At 52.4% G+C, this 15614-nt stretch overlaps 1 protein-coding gene across 2 annotated transcripts; it reads left to right on the forward strand.

Moving 5' to 3' along the window:
- The first annotated feature begins 1143 nt into the window (after positions 1-1143).
- LSR (lipolysis stimulated lipoprotein receptor) lies at positions 1144-15446 on the forward strand. Of its 2 annotated transcripts, XM_019624844.1 has the most exons (10): positions 1144-1605; positions 2755-3099; positions 8067-8186; positions 10161-10217; positions 10770-10916; positions 13751-13912; positions 14056-14115; positions 14207-14338; positions 14610-15226; positions 15322-15446. In XM_019624844.1, exons 1-10 carry the CDS (start codon positions 1404-1406, stop codon positions 15355-15357), a joined length of 1878 nt encoding a protein of 625 aa, XP_019480389.1. In that variant the 5' UTR covers positions 1144-1403; the 3' UTR covers positions 15358-15446. The 2 variants fall into 2 exon arrangements, with proteins under 2 accessions (XP_019480389.1, XP_019480390.1); XM_019624845.1 differs by lacking the exon at positions 10161-10217 and having other exon boundaries at positions 1145-1605.
- The last annotated feature ends 168 nt before the right edge of the window (positions 15447-15614 follow it).

Here is a 15614-nt window from a genome sequence, read left to right on the forward strand (position 1 = left end):
GAGGGGCATTGAAAAGGTAGCCAGGGAAGGTATCACTGCAAAGGTGACCTTTGAGTAAAAAAGCCCTAAAGGAGGTGGGAGATATGTGGCCATCTTGGTAAGGATGTTTCTGCTGCAGGAAGTAGTAAGGAAAATGGGCCTGAAGTGAGAGTGAGAAAGGGACATTCCAGAACAGGAGGAAGCCAGCGTGACTAACAGGAGGTGTGGTCAGAGAAGGAGCAGGAGTATTTTGGTTTCTGCTGGAACGGTGAGTCACTGGAAGATTCTGAGTACAGGTTCGCGATGCTGCTTGAGTTATAACAAGATCTGGTCCAATAAAAATTCCTGGTTACCGAACCGGCCAGCTAGTGGCCAGTTTGCGACCTCCTGGGAGTCTCCTCTGAGGAAGCGCCTAGTGTTTCCCAGGACGCGCTTCTGCTAGCTGCCATCGGGGGGCAGCAGAGCCGCGCTGCGCGCCGGGCGTTCTGGTGGCTTTGTCCCGCCGCGCCCTAGGGCGCAGGTAGTCCAGTCCTTGGGAAGCTTAAGCAAAAACCGGTCCATAGTCCCGCACTTCAGCTCGGCCCCTTTAAGAGCCAGTTTCCGGAGGCCAGACCTGGGGCTAGTGATGCACCGGGGACAAACCACGAGATGGGAATGGGGGGAGGCGGAGTGAACTTCCAAAGTAAAACCCCAACTTTTCCTGGGCCCGATTCCCCTTGGGCGTCCCTAAGGGGGCAGAGCTTTCCTTCTGGGAACTTCACTTGGTTCTTTAAGTCATCTAAGTGAAGGACACAAGAGGCCCGCGGCGCCTCAGTCCATTGGGACGAGTAGAACCCCAAGACTAGTGGAAAAAGCAGGCGCTAATGACAAGCCTCTCCCTATCCCAAGCTCGTTTAGACTCGCCCCGCCCTGCATGGTATACCTAGGCGGGTCCATCGCGGGCCGGAGAGAGGGGTGAGAGGAAACAGGTGCGCGCCGGGGCCCGCCCCCCTCAACAGGTGAATCACACCAGTTGAGTCTCGGTTCTCATGAGTCACACTCCGCTCGTCGTGGCCGGAGCAGGAGTGCGCGGGACGGGATCGCAGGTCTGCAGGCGCCCACCCGGCGGGCTGGTCACTTGGTTCAGACCCTAGGGGCTGGAGCACACCTGGGTCAACCCACTTCCGGGCAGGGAGGCAGAGGAGCCCCTTCCGCCGCCCACCCCTTTGCTCAGCCCTCCGTTCTCACCCTGTGTACCTGGGCCGATCCATTCCCAAAGCTCGCAGGGGGTGGAGTGGCTGAGAGAACCAAAGTGAATCAAGCAAGTTTCGCGCAGAAAGCTGGAGGCATTTTTCATCCACGTTGTTTCCGGTCATTAGAATCCTAGAATTGGGCAGGGTGGGCTTGGAACAGGGACAAGAAACGGAAGCGGGAAGGGGAGGAGCATGCACTCCTTCCAGCCTTGGTGCGCGCCGCGCCCCCTACCCTCCGGGCACCCGGGAGGGGACGCGCGGACCAGACGAGGCCAGATGGCCGCAATGGCGCCAGTGGCCCTTGGACTCTCCTCGGGGCTGGGCTCCTACCTAGCCACCCCGAGTTGGGGCGCGGTTGTCTTCGTGTGGCTCTTTCTCGGCACCTTGTGCACAGGTACTCAGAGCGGGGCCCTTGGTGCGGTGGAAGGGCCGGGAGGGTACTATAAGAAGGGGGAAGGATGGGGTTCTACACCAACAAGGAGGCAGGAGAGCTGGAGGAGGAAGAATCGCAGAGACGGGGACCTCCCGATCCCCAGGGTCTCGGGAGATCCCTTGTGTGCCAGAGTGAGGGGAATGCCTCCATTCGTGTAGGCAGCGCTCCCCTGCCCTTGTTCAGAGATAGCAGGAAGTGAAACTCCGGGACCGCGAACCCTGGAGCGGCAAGGAGAATGGGACTATTTTTAAAGCAGGGGTGAAGGACCAGCCGATCACTGGGAAAGGCCGGGATGGGGGAATGGGGAGCGGGCACTCGAGGGCTGGATCAGACGCTTCCTAGAGGTAGAGACCAAGAAACAGCGCCCAGGCCTCGGGTGGGTGCGGGATGGGGGACTCCCCACTCATGTACCTCAGGCTCCGAAGTATCTGTGTGTAAGGCCTGGTGGAATGGACTTTTGGACTTGGTTTGAAACCGTATTCTGCTGGCAAGCTTTCACTGGATCGGATGTTTGTTTGAGTGAGAGCTTGGGGGGAATTTTATCTTTCTGCAAGGACTTTTGGTGTGTTCATTTGAGATGGCTTTGGGTAGGGTGAGGTGGGAGGCTGATGGAGACATTATGGGGGCTTTAGCTATTAGCTACTCCATGGCTAATTTACACGCCCCCCTCCCCAAAATCACAAAACCTGGGGCAACTTGGAACGTTGGTGGTGGTTTTTGAAATCGGGTCCCCAGTACTTTGTGGTGGTCATTGGGGCTTGCCTGTACAGACCACAGAGAGAAGCCCTTTCTGTGAGAGAATGGCCAAGGGAAGAGGGGTCTGGGGTGGTTCAAAGGACACACTCTGAGATGAGGGATGGACAGGATGTTCCAAGAAATCTGTCCATCTGACCTTGTACCTGCCACTTGAGCCCCATGGGTCTATAAAATGGGCATGATTATCTGAGCTGCCTCACCAGTTCTGGGGATTAAGGAACAATGTGTGCCAGGCGCTCTGTAAAACCATACACTTGTTAAGTGTCAACTTGGTGACAAGGGATGTTGCTCATTTCTGCTGAAGTACTTCCCAGAGCTCATAGCGGTCCCTGATGACTCTCCTCTTGCCCTCAGCCCCTGCCAGTGCCATCCAGGTGACCGTGTCAGACCCTTACCACGTGGTGATCCTTTTCCAGCCTGTGACCCTACCCTGCACCTACCAGTTGACTACGACCCCCACGGCACCCATCGTGATCTGGAAGTACAAGTCTTTCTGCCGGGACCGCATCGCTGATGCCTTTTCCCCAGCCAGCGTCGACAACCAGATCAATGCCCAGCTGGCGGCTGGTAACCCAGGCTACAACCCTTATGTGGAGTGCCAGGACAGCGTGCGCACCATCAGGGTTGTGGCCACCAAGCAAGGCAATGCCGTTACCCTGGGAGACTACTATCAGGGCCGGAGGATCACTATAACAGGAAGTATGTTGGATGGGGCAAGGGAGAAGACATGGGGACAGGGACAGGCTCGAGCTGGCTCTCTTGTGCACAACCTGGAGTCCCCACCTCAAGCTTCTCAGTGCTAGTGCCTGAAAGGACTGACAAAGGCAGGATCCTTCCTTCTATCCTATCCACTCATTCCCTTATTTAACGACAAAGATTTATTGAGCACCTAACATATACCAGGTGCTCTTCAAGGCCCTGGAAGTGCAGAAGTAAACAAAATTATCAAATCCCTTCCCTTGTGGAGCTCACATTCCAGTGAGGGAGACAAATAAGATAAATATAACACATACTCTCAAGTACTTGGAGATAAAGAAAAGTAGGTAATGGAAAAAGAGGCAAGGGTTTTATAATACTAATACTACCATAGTAAGTAAAATTTATGTCAGTAACAACTTATAAAGGGCCTCCTATGTGCCAGGCTGTAATCCAGGTTTACGTGGATTAACTCATTTAGATCACACAGTAATTGTGTAAGTAGATTCTGTTGCTGTCATTTTACTGAGGCCCAGAGAGGCAAAGTGACTTGCACAGGGTCACACAGCTGGTAAGAGCTGCGATTCTATGTCAGCCACTTTGGGTCTAGTCTCTAAGCTGTTAAGCCCTTTGCTTGCCCAGGGTGGTCAGCAAAGCTCTCACAGAGGTAACATGAGTGAACTGAAGGGGCGAGAGATTTTAATGACGAAAGTGTACGACTTGCCAGGCGCTTTACACACATTCTCCCCCTGACTCCTCATGGCCACATTTTGCACTTGACAACTGAGACAGAGAAGTAAAGTAGCTTGTCTAAGGCGCACAGCTAGTAAAGAGCTGGAGCTAGGATTTGAACCCGGGCAGCCCTGAGAGCCTTTGTCCTTAACCTTAATGCTTCCTGCTGATAGAAAGTGCCTGTTGGGACTAAGTAAGGGGCGGTGGGGAAGTCATTCATTCATCCATTTAGTTGGTATTTATTGATCACCTACTAAGTGCCAGGTGCTGTTGTAGGTGCTGGGGATGGCATGGTCATCAGAATAGCTGATGTCCTTGCCTTCAGCTGGGATGAGGTAGGCAGTAAATATGCAGATAAAGGAAGAGTAAGAGAATATCAGAGAGTACTGAGTGCTACAATAAGACAGACCTGGGTCATGTGCTTTATGGAGTGACTTGGGCACATCCTTTAAGATCTCTGCAGATGTGATCTGAGGAGGCACTGGGACTTGGGCACTAACGAATCTAGAGCGCAGAGAAAGGTGATGGGCAGTAGTGGGTAAGGAGTGAAGGCGCACCCACTTAATGGATTTATCCTTTCACTGTGTTAAACAAAATTAGGGTTTTAATCTTGGGCATGAGGGCAGAAGAGCGAAGGGAATGTCCCTTTGCAGACCGCAAGAGACCAGGCCATGGGACACACTCCTTCTCTCACTCTGTCTAAACCATGGACAAAAGGCAAGTTTCTAGGGACCCAGCCTGTCAATCCTGTTTTGGGGCGGGACCAGACCTACTTGCCCTGAATTTCCATGAGCAACTCAATCCAAAGCATCCTGCTGTTCTTGACAGAGGGCTTCTTGGGGGGTTCATCTTGTCCTGGCCTCCTCCCCAATATCCCAGGACCTCTCCGGCCAAGACAAGGCATGACTGTCCAGCAGCCCTGTGAGGACAGCCCAAGTGCTGAGAGTGCCCTTGAAGGCTGGCTGGAATCATGCCATTGCTGAGTCCAAAGCTCCAGAGTGACCCTGGGGCAGAGTCTTCATGCTCTAAAGGCTTCGCAGGCCCAGGTCTTTCAAGCTGCCTTGACCTGGGCCCGTGTTTGATACAGGCTGTGATTTGTAAGCATCCATTGTGTGGACGTCCTCTCAGGAAGCCCAGTAGCCATGGGAGCTTCCTCCATTTGAGCTTTCAGGATGGAGAAATGTGGACTCCCTGTGCTGTTCCTAGCGTCACCAACCATCGGGTTTTAAGTTACAGTAGTCCTGGGCAAACTATAATGGTGGTTCATCCTCTGTGTCCCTCAACTCGGGTGAGTCCCAACTCCCCGTTACATTCTTCCCTGCTTTGGGTGATATGTGGGGCACCTGGATAGGAGCCCTGTTTCTACCTCATGCTGCTTGGTTAGAGTCCGTGTACCCCCCACCCCCCACACATTAACACTGGACCAGAGAGCCCACGGGACCCCCAAGATCATGAAGGCTGTGTGTAGATAAGGAACCAGAGGCCCAGAGGTGTGGAAGAGGTCCAACTTTTGTTCCTAACTGGAGACCCGGCATCTTCTCCCTGCACCCAAAACAATTAGAGCAATACCCGGCCCAGCATGTCAGGACCAGACATAGAACAGACCGGGGACAGGGTGCGCCTTGCAGGAAGGAGGTGGGCCCAGGGCTTTGAATTGATCAAAAGAAGCCAGAAAGCCATATTTTTTGTGGGTTTTAGAAATATCATGCAGGCCAAGAAAATGCATTGAGTCCCAGATCTGAGCCACAGGAGCCCAGATTTCAACTCCTGGCCTATGAACTTTTGCTGTGGTGGAGGTTCCTGTCCACAGTCTTCAGAGCTGGGCAGGGACCTGCCCTTGAACTCTGGTTTTGGAGAGGCGTGGTCAGAGTGTGGTTTAAAGACAAGGTGGGAAAATGGTGGCACTCTGGATAGTCTGAAGCGTGTGGGAGAATGTTGGTCAGAGTTTACGAGGATTCAGTGACAGAATACATGCAACGGGACCCAGCACATAGAACTCAATAACTGGTGGCTAGATGCGTGACCATGGAGTGGAGTCGTGTTCTCCACTCCTTCATATCTGCTCTTAAGGTCAGCCTACTTGAACCTGCACAACCTTCACCTCCACACTGGCGCTTTCTGTCTGTCTTCCCTGATTGGTTTTCTCTGTACTGCTTACCACCATCTGATATGCCTTGTATTTACATTTTTTACTTGTCTCTCTGCAAGCTAAGGTCTGAGCTCTGCAAGGTCAGGGATAATTTATATCTGGTTTCTATAGCAGTGGTTCTCAGACTGTTGGTCTTAGGGTCTTAGGTCTCTACACTCTGAAATACTGAGGTCCTCAAAGAACTTTGTTTTTATACCTAGCAAATGGAGAGAAATTTAAAAAATATTTAAAATGACAATGATCAACTCCTTATAGGTTAATATAGATAATAGACTTTTTATGAAAATACTACCATATTTTCCAAAACAAACCAAAAAATACGTTAATGAAAGGTGTGTCATTGCTTTATGTTTTTGCACATCTCCTTGAAGCCTGGCAGAGTACAGGAAGCTGGATTGTCAGAGCTGCTTCTGCATTCTATATATTGGGATAGCACATGTCATGTGACCTCTGGACAACGCCATAGTACATTTAGAGATTAAGTGAAAAAGGCAAATAACATCTTAGTATTACTATATAAATAACTTTGACCTCTGGGATTCTCTGAAAAGGTCTGGGGGAACCCCAGCGTCCACGGAGAACTGTTCTAGAGTATACCACGTGCCTCAGATATAGTGCCTGGAACACAGGATGCTTTCAGTAATTATGTGCTGAATATTTAATGACTGTATCAAGGGCCTTTTTGCATATAGCATGTGTCCAGAACGCTGGAACAGACAACAAATGCTTAGTGTAAGTGAGGTTAGCATGAGGACGGAAGGGACTCATTTCCAGGTCCTGGCCAGGCCCTGTGTCAGGCACTGGAGACTCACCAGTGACTGAGACACCAGGTTCTACTTGTATGACGCTCACATTCTCCTGGGTATGGGATCGGGGGTGCTCCGCACCTCAGCTGGCTGATACAGTTCAGCAGTGGGGTGGGGGTCTGTGTGAGCAGGGTGGAACCAGCCCTGACAAGGTCTGAGGACACGGTGCCAGGCAGAGGTACCAGCACAAGCACAAGCCCAGGTCAGGGCCAGCATGCTGGGGCACAGTGAGGAGGCTGATGTGTCCTAAGCTTAGTGAGTGAAGGAGAATGGTGGGGATGAGGCTAGTGTGGTAACTGGTGGCCAGATCGTGCCAAGGACCAGGGTAAGGCGTTTGCAGTGGTTGAGAGACGTCGAAAGGAGGGATTTTGTATGGACGTGAGGTCTTCCATAGGCGAAAGGCTTGGGTTCTTTCATTCCTTTGGCAATTGGCTGATGCCCTGGTGGATGCCAGGTGCTGCAGGCTGGGGCACACACAGTTACTGCCCTCAGCTGACATGGAGAAGGGAGTGGATACAGGGCACAAGGTGGTAGGCAGGTCAGCGGGGGCCAGAGTGCCAGAGCAGCTGGGAGGAAAGGGGCGGGTGGCTGTGTGGGTGCTCCTGTCTCCTGTCCTCTGTGGCCTTAGGTGAAGCTGACCACTAGTTCTCACCCGGTCCCATACTGGTGGATGGCTGTAGGGATTTGACTAATTAGGGCCTGAGGAGTAGCGAGAAAACCGGATGTGCTGAAAGACTTCATTATGGTGTAATTAATAGGCTCCTTGCCCCAGGGCTGCTTCAGACCTGAGCGTCCCCAAGCCCTGGGCCTGACCTGGGGAACTGGGATGGTCTAACTCCCCCGCCACACACACTCTTTCTCAAGCCTGGGCGTCTCCTTATCCTGGACCCACATCCTTGGGCCTATACCAGGCTCCCTGATGGTTCATGTAGGGGGAGGTAAGTTTTGCTTTGAGAGGTGGCAAACAGCATGGTTATAATTCTGAAGCGCTCCCTCTGGAGTCGGACCATCCCAGCTCCACCACTAATGAGCTACATGACTTTGGGCGGGTCAGGTCTTCTCATCTATAAACCGGGAAAATAACACTGCCCACCTCACAGACTTCTTGAAATACCCCATGTTAAGTGTTTAATACAGAGCCTAGGAGGAATCACGGCCTGGGTATGAATATTTTGTTGTCACTTAGTGCATCTGCAGCCCTTGTTCCCTTGTCCCTTCCCTGATGTCCCCTTGCGCGGAGGCCCTGGCCTCCCCCGCGGTGGCCTCACACTCTCCTGATACAGATGCTGACCTGACCTTCGACCAGACAGCCTGGGGGGACAGTGGTGTGTATTACTGCTCCGTGGTCTCAGCCCAGGACCTCCAGGGGAACAACGAGGCCTACGCAGAGCTCATCGTCCTCGGTGAGTGGGCTGGGCCCCGAGGGCCTGGGAAGGGGAGGGGAAGGGGGAGGGGCTCTTCTCCCACTTCTGTGTCTCCCTCTGCCCTCCAGCTCACTCTCTGGGCTCTGTCGCCTGCTTTGCTTTCCCTTCATGGCACCACCAGTCACTTGGGCTTACCTGTGCCCTGCTCCCTGGGCAGAGACACTCCCCCCACAACCCGCAACATTTCAAATAAGCCAGAGCCAAACTACAAGTGGAGAGAACTGGGGACTCGGCCTCTTCCCATCTCATTTTCTAAAAATATAGACATGGTCAGAGTTGATTGGCAGGGAGGATGGTGTATATAATTGAGAGGAAACTGGACCAACCTTCTGTCACATCTCCAGGGCCACATCTGACCCCGGAGGCCCTTGCCAAAGACGGGAACCTTATTGCCCTGCTGGGATGGCATTGTGTGGCTTATACAGTGAGTGTTTCCTTCAGACAAGGCCCTCTCGATGCCCAAGGACAGGGTAGGGTAGCTACTAGCAGTCCTTGTCTAGCTATGAGCCTGCCGCCACCACTGCCATCGCCATGTGTGGAAGGGATGCTGCCTTTAGCCAGATGCCCTGTTTTCAGCCTACACATACATACAGGCTTGTGTGACATGTGCTGTATGTGAGATGCTGCTAGGCTATACATTGCCATCATCATATGCATGGTGCGTGATGCAAGGAAACGCATGTGTGAATGAGCACACATGACGGGAGCATGCTCCAGGGTGCTCAGGCCATGCCACAGAGTTCATGCGTGGGCAACAGACTACATGCACCAGTGACCCAGAGAACCTCTGTGTTCCTTTGGTAAGATGCACAATTTGCATGAGCAGTTCTCAAAATGCAGTCTCAGGACCTGCTTACACTCTGAAAAATTATTGAGGATCTCAAAGAGTTTTTGTTCACGTTTTTGTGGGTTATACCTATAGTCGCTTAATGTCTTAGAAATTGGCACTGGGAAATTTTTAAAGCAAGGCACACAAGTACACAATCCATTACCATCAGATCAATGATGTCATCACATGTCACAGAGCCTCTGGAAAACGCCACTGTACACCCGTGACAGAACGAGAGTGAAAAGGGCAAATATTGGCTTAGTGTTATCATGAAAATATTAATAGTTTTGGCCTTGGGGCCTTGACCACACTTTGAGAACTGCTGGTTTGGATATTGGAACCCCCTTGTGGGAGCACGTGGCTTAGAGTGCATGAGCTTTGGAGACAGGTTTGTTGGCAGTGAGCTGGGTGTGTGGATGCCCCTACAATATGCTTGAGGGCACAGAGCAACTGTGGCACCTGAGGGAAGGCACAAGCTGTGCCATGAAACTGGCGGACAGGGCAGCATGCATGGACCAAGATGGGACCCTTGTGGGCCAAAGAACTAGGGCCACCCTATAACTTTTAGGGGCTCTAGGCACTTTTGCCTTCATGGACCTCTTCCTCTATAATAAAAAAATTCTATTTAATGGTTGCCTTGCTATAAAGACAATTTGTTACTATATATTTGGTATATTTTTTAATTCAGATTTTAAAATAAAATTAAAACTTTCATGGGCCCTAGGACACTGTGCCTGCTGTGCCTGATTAGCATAAGACTGTCCTATCACAAGATGCAACCCTTTGGGGCAATAGGACCTGTGTACGTGGAAAAGATGGAGCGCCCAAACCGAGGTTGCACCGTCAGAACCAATGGGAGATGGACTGGAACCCTTTTGGGCAGCAAAATCCCCTGAGGCATGAGAGAGGGTGAATTATGTGATGGAAGCCTTCTGGAAAACAGCACCCACATGGGGAAGGGGGATGGAGGGCAGGAACCACGTGCTGGGACCCTTCTAGGCCACCAACCCGTCCTCTGCTTCAGGGTACACCTTCACCCAGAGGAGCCTGGAGCTGGGCTTCAGGGGAGGGGTGGCCTGGGCTGGCCCTTGCCAGCATAATCTGTCTCTCTTTTGTCCCTCCAGGCAGGACCTCGGGGGTGGCTGAGCTCTTACCTGGTTTTCAGGCGGGGCCCATGGAAGGTACGGGGGTGGAGTCCCCCATACATCACTTACCTCTTCTAAGTATTCTCCCCCACCCTAAACACCGCTCTCTGTAGACTCCCCACTAACCTCGCCTGTTTCCAACTCTGGCATCTCGTGGCCTGGCTCTGGGCTTTGGGGTGGGCTGGGATGGCTGAAGATGGGCCTGGAGTGTAGGCAGGAAGCTCCTGTGACTGGTGCTCATAGTGCTCTTCTGGGGTTTGGGATCTGGGCTGCTGGCTCTCTATCCGCCCCTCTGAGGCTACAGCTTGTCTTGCTCTGGCCAGGTCACCTCTCGTTTTCTGCCTTGCCCCGATGAGCCCAGGGTGAGTTCCCTAACTTTGGGACTGGCCTGGGTTGTAGAACGGTAGGCATCCCTCTGCTGTTGCGCCCCAGCCTCTAGCACAGAGAATCCAGCAAGGGCTGCAGCTTTCCTAATAAGCTTTGCAAATAGCTTTTGCTCTACCCATCTCTGCGCTGCCCTGCTGTGTGCCTGTGTCCCTCTTCTCCTGTAGGCCTCCTGGCTCAGGGCCTGTTCTCATCTCTCTGCAGACTGGTTGTTCGTGGTTGTTGTCTGCCTGGCTGTCTTCCTTGTCTTCCTCCTGCTGGGCATCTGCTGGTGTCAGTGTTGCCCCCACACCTGTTGCTGTTACGTCAGGTGCCCCTGCTGCCCGGAGAAATGCTGCTGCCCAGAGGCTCGTAAGTGCCCCTTGCGTGACCATTCCCACTTGGTGTCCCACCTGGATTCAAGGGGACGAGGTGCCACCGGTCTAGAGGTTATGGGGCAAGCGATTTGGGAGAAAGTGGGCCAAGGAGGACCAGCTGATTCAGATTTTTATTTACATACCTCAACTTTGCATTTATTTTTAATCCTTGAGTTTTTATTTTTGAAAGTATAATCTCTACATGTGGTAAAAAACAAAATTCAAATAGTACAAAACATTCACTAGAAAGTAAAGCTCCCTTTGAAAACAAAATCTTGGGGTGGCTGGTTAGCTCAGTTGGTGAGAGCACGGTGCTCATAACACCCAGGTTGCCGGTTCAATCCCCACATGAGCCATTGTGAGCTGCACCCTCCACAACTAGATTGAAACAACTACTTGACTTGGAGCTGATGGGTCCTGGAAAAATACACTGTTCCTCAATAAAAACAAAACAAAACCCAAAAAACTTAAGGGAAAAAGGTAAGGAACCAAACAGGATTTATAATACCACATAACTTAAGCAAATTTAAAAAACCCATACCCACACAAGCACTTGGCTTTTACATGACACTATGTTTAAAGGCATATCTAGCACATGCATGGCACCTGGAGGGTTGGGAATGGAAGTGGGACCAGAGCTGAAGGGCGGGGGGCGGGGGCAGCAAACAAGATAGGCGAGGGGATAGAAGAAGAAAGTGAGTCTCCCTCCTCCCGCTGCCGCATTGTCCCTTCTCGGGGACCCTCTGGGTATACCAGCACCTCTGCACGCAGTTGTTGTGAAGTTTTCGTGACTGTTTTCATCAACTTTGATATGAAAGTTTACGTTGGCCACGTTCTTATATGCAGACATATCTGATATCTAGTCTCTTGCATTTAATGGTGTCCATGGAAGCATACTTCTTTACTAGTCCTTAGTAAGTTCAACACTTCCACCTTTTCCTTCATCATTGTCAAGTTCACCATATCTTTGGTTGATGAACAGATGATGTTGATAGCGAGAAACAAATAACTTCACATGTGAGGAGCACCTAGAACGTGAGACCGAAAGAGGGATAGACCAGCTCCTCTCATGGCGCCTGCCCATTTCTAGGCCAGTAATGAACAGGCTGTGTAAAGAATGACCCATGTACTCCAGAGAGATGCATGTTTGTGTACTTTAAAGCTTACACAGATGTGCCAGAACTCCAGGGTAACACAGTCCAAGCTGCGTTAATAGCAGAATCGTATGCGATTGTTGCAAACTTGGGCAGGTTGAGGTTTGAGGCCTGGCTTGCTTCCTTACCAGCTTGGAAGGACAGTGAGTACTTTCCCTCTCAGACTCAGTCTCCTTTTTTGTCAAATGGGGCTGTGGAAGAGACCTCTGTACAGGGTGAGTCTGGGGAACTGGTGTGGCGACCATTTAGTGCAGGGCTCGGCCTACATAAAATGTTTCATGCCCACTAGCCATTGGACCTTGCTGCTGTCAACATCAGTTAATGACGGAGGGCCAGGATGCAAATCAGAGCCCTGCCACTCACACTGGGTGACCTCAGACAAGCAGTGTCTTCTCTGAACCTGTTTCCTTCTCTGCAAGGCCCTGACCTCATGGGGTGCCATGAGCATTAAGGGAAGACTGTAAGTGCCCAGCACGGGGCTGCGGCTCTGTCCTTGCTGGCCAATTTTATGGTCATTGAGCTCAGTGGTGGGCAACTTGGTTCTTCAAAATATCTCTCCCCTGAAAAAAGCCACTGCTGTCTGGAGGCTTGTGCTGGCCATCCCTTCTCTTGTCATTTTTAGTTGAGAGCTGGTTCAGGTGGTGGATGTTAGTCCCTTGGGGAGGGACCAAGGGCTGCAACCAAATTTGCCGTTACCCCACTAATTAAGGCTGGGGTGGAGACTGCAGATTTCCTCCATCTGAGTCCATTACCCAAAACCGAGGCCCCATTAACTTCTCGCCAGAGTTCCTGTTACTTTTGTGCAGCCACAGCCCTCTTGGGCCATCTGCTAATTATAAAACATCAGCTGAGCGATCGAGGGGCTTCCCCTGGGGGGCACTGAGCACAGCCTCCTGCTTCCCCACTGAATCAGAGGTGAAGGGATCATTCTGAACCTATCCCCCGACCCTCACCCATTTTCCTGTTAGAGGCCCAGGGAGGAAGTGACTTGCCTAGGCCCAGTGACTTTGCTACAAGAGCGGCCACCAGAACCCAGTCTCTTGCCTGGGGAGAAAGGCAGTGAGGAGGATTTGACCTTGAGTTGTCAAGCCTAGGCCCAGGAGTGAGGTGGGGGCGGGTAGTAGAAGTGGATGCGCCCTTGAGTTGGAAACACTTTGCTGCTTGGCTGAGACAAGTGAACAGGGTCCCTATGCTCCTGCCTCAGACTCATCCCCATTTGTCTAGGTCCTGAAGACCCCATGGGGAGGACCAAGCAGGCCTGAGAGGAGCTTGTGGGTCCAGCATATGGGGTTTATCTAACGGGGCATCTTTGCCTCCTGTTGCTCCATGAGAATGCAGGCCCAGGGTAGCCACATCTTCTGATAAAGTGGCAAGAAAGTTGGAACTTTATATAAAACTTCGACAAATGTTGCTGAACCATCACTGTCAAACAAAACAGATTGGTCTGCCAGATTGGGGCCACAGGCTGCTAGTGTGCACACATCCTTAAAGCTCTGAGGAATCACACAGCTGTGGACTCAGTGAAGATGGACCTGCAGAAACCAACCACATGGCTAGGGAAGCTCCACCGCTGGTGGACTGGGGAGAAGGTCTAGGTACATCCCTCCCAACCTTCTATCACAGGGAAGGGCAGCATGGTTTCTGCTACCTTCTCACACTGTGTGTTTCCTCCTAGTGTATGCTGCTGGCAAAGCAGCCACCTCAGGCGTCCCAAGCATCTACGCCCCCAGCACCTATGCCTACCTCTCCCCGGCCAAGACCCCACCCCCAGCAGCCATGATTCCCATGGGCCCTGTCTACAACGGTTACCCTGGAGACTTCGACAGGAATAGCTCAGGTGAGGCCTGTGGGAGCTAGGAGCAGCAGGTAGGCTGGGCATTTGGGCACTAAGGGGTGTGGGGCTGGAAGGAAGAGAGCTTGAGGCTGGGAATGCAAGGCTTTGCTCTAGGTGGGTAGCCACTCACAGCCAGTCTCCCTCAGTAGGTGGCCACAGCTCCCAGGTACCCCTCCTACGTGACACAGACAGCAGTGTGACTTCTGGTAAGAACCAATTGTTATGAAGTTGGACATGCCTACAGGGGGTGGAGCTGGGTCAGCACCCAAACTGAACCCCTCCATCTCCTGTCCCTAGAAGTTCGTAGTGGTTACAGGATTCAGGCTAGCCAGCAGGATGACTCCATGCGGGTCCTGTACTACATGGAGAAAGAGCTGGCCAACTTTGACCCTTCTCGGCCAGGCCCCCCCAATGGCCGTCTTGAACGAGGTGAGTAGGAGCCTTGAGGTTTGAGAGGTTCCTGAGGGGAGGGGAAGGGGAAGCATGCCTCCTTGATAAACCTGTCTCAGGCAGGCTTGCTGCAAATCCTGGACATAGTCCCCCCTTCCTTACCATGGCTACAGTGAGAAGTGTATGGGACGCTGCATATCATCACATAACAGATGAGAAGCCTAGGCCCAGTAAAGAGTCTGTGAGCCAAGTCATGAAGCTGCTGCACCTCTGACCTCCCAGCAGTCAGTAACATTTCCTTTTCCTACAGCCATGAGTGAAGTCACCTCCCTCCATGAGGACGACTGGAGAACCCGGCCTTCCCGGGGCCCTGCCCTCACCCCTATCCGGGATGAGGAATGGGGTCGCCACACCCCCCGAAGTCCCGAGAGGTGGGAGCAAGAGCCCCTCACCGAGCGGCCCAGGAGTGGCTGGGGGGCCGGGCGGCCCCGGGCCCACTCTGTGGATGCCTTGGATGACCTCACACGGCCTGGCTCTGCTGAATCCGGGAGGTCCCCCCCAAGTAGTGGGAGGAGAGGTCGAGCCCATGCACCCCCTCGAAGCCGCAGCCGTGATGACCTCTATGATCAAGACGACCCAAGGGGCTTTCCACACTCCCAGGATCCCCACTTCGATGAATTCAGGTCTAGAGACCGCCCTCATGCTGACCCTAGGTCCCGCCACCACCGTTCCCGGGACCCCCGGGATGATGGCTCCAAGTCCAGGGACCCCCAATATGATGGGCAGCTTCTGGAAGAGGCCTTGAGGAAAAAGGGGCCAGCAGAGAGGCGACCTTACAGGGAGGAAGAGGAGGATTACTATCCTCCAGCGCCCCCCCCTTACTCGGAGACAGACTCCCAGGCCTCACGGGAGCGGAGGCTTAAGAAGGTGAGTGAACATACTTCCCTGACTTTAAGACCCTTCCTGGACCCTCTCCTCCAGTCCTCCTCCTAAACTCACACCCTTTTCTTTCTCCTTTGCAGAACTTGGCCCTGAGTCGGGAAAGTTTAGTCGTCTGACCTAACATTTTGTATGTAGTTTTTGTACTTTTTTTTAATTTGAGAGACTACTGATGATCTAACTCTAATAAAATAATGTGATCACAAAGCCTAAGTCTGGAAGGAAACGTTTGTTTCGCTGAGCGAGGTGGGGAGCCCAGACAGCTGCTGTGAGCGTCTGCACAAAGCCCTGTGTCCCCTTCTCGCTTGGGACTTGCGTTCTGGGCCAGCTGGAAAGGACCTGCCTTGCCTTCTTCTCCCCCAGGAAGGGAGTACGT

The sequence above is a fragment of the Hipposideros armiger genome, unplaced genomic scaffold (genome assembly GCF_001890085.2).
Source record: "Hipposideros armiger isolate ML-2016 unplaced genomic scaffold, ASM189008v1 scaffold_609, whole genome shotgun sequence".
NCBI classification, from domain to species: Eukaryota; Metazoa; Chordata; class Mammalia; order Chiroptera; family Hipposideridae; genus Hipposideros; species Hipposideros armiger.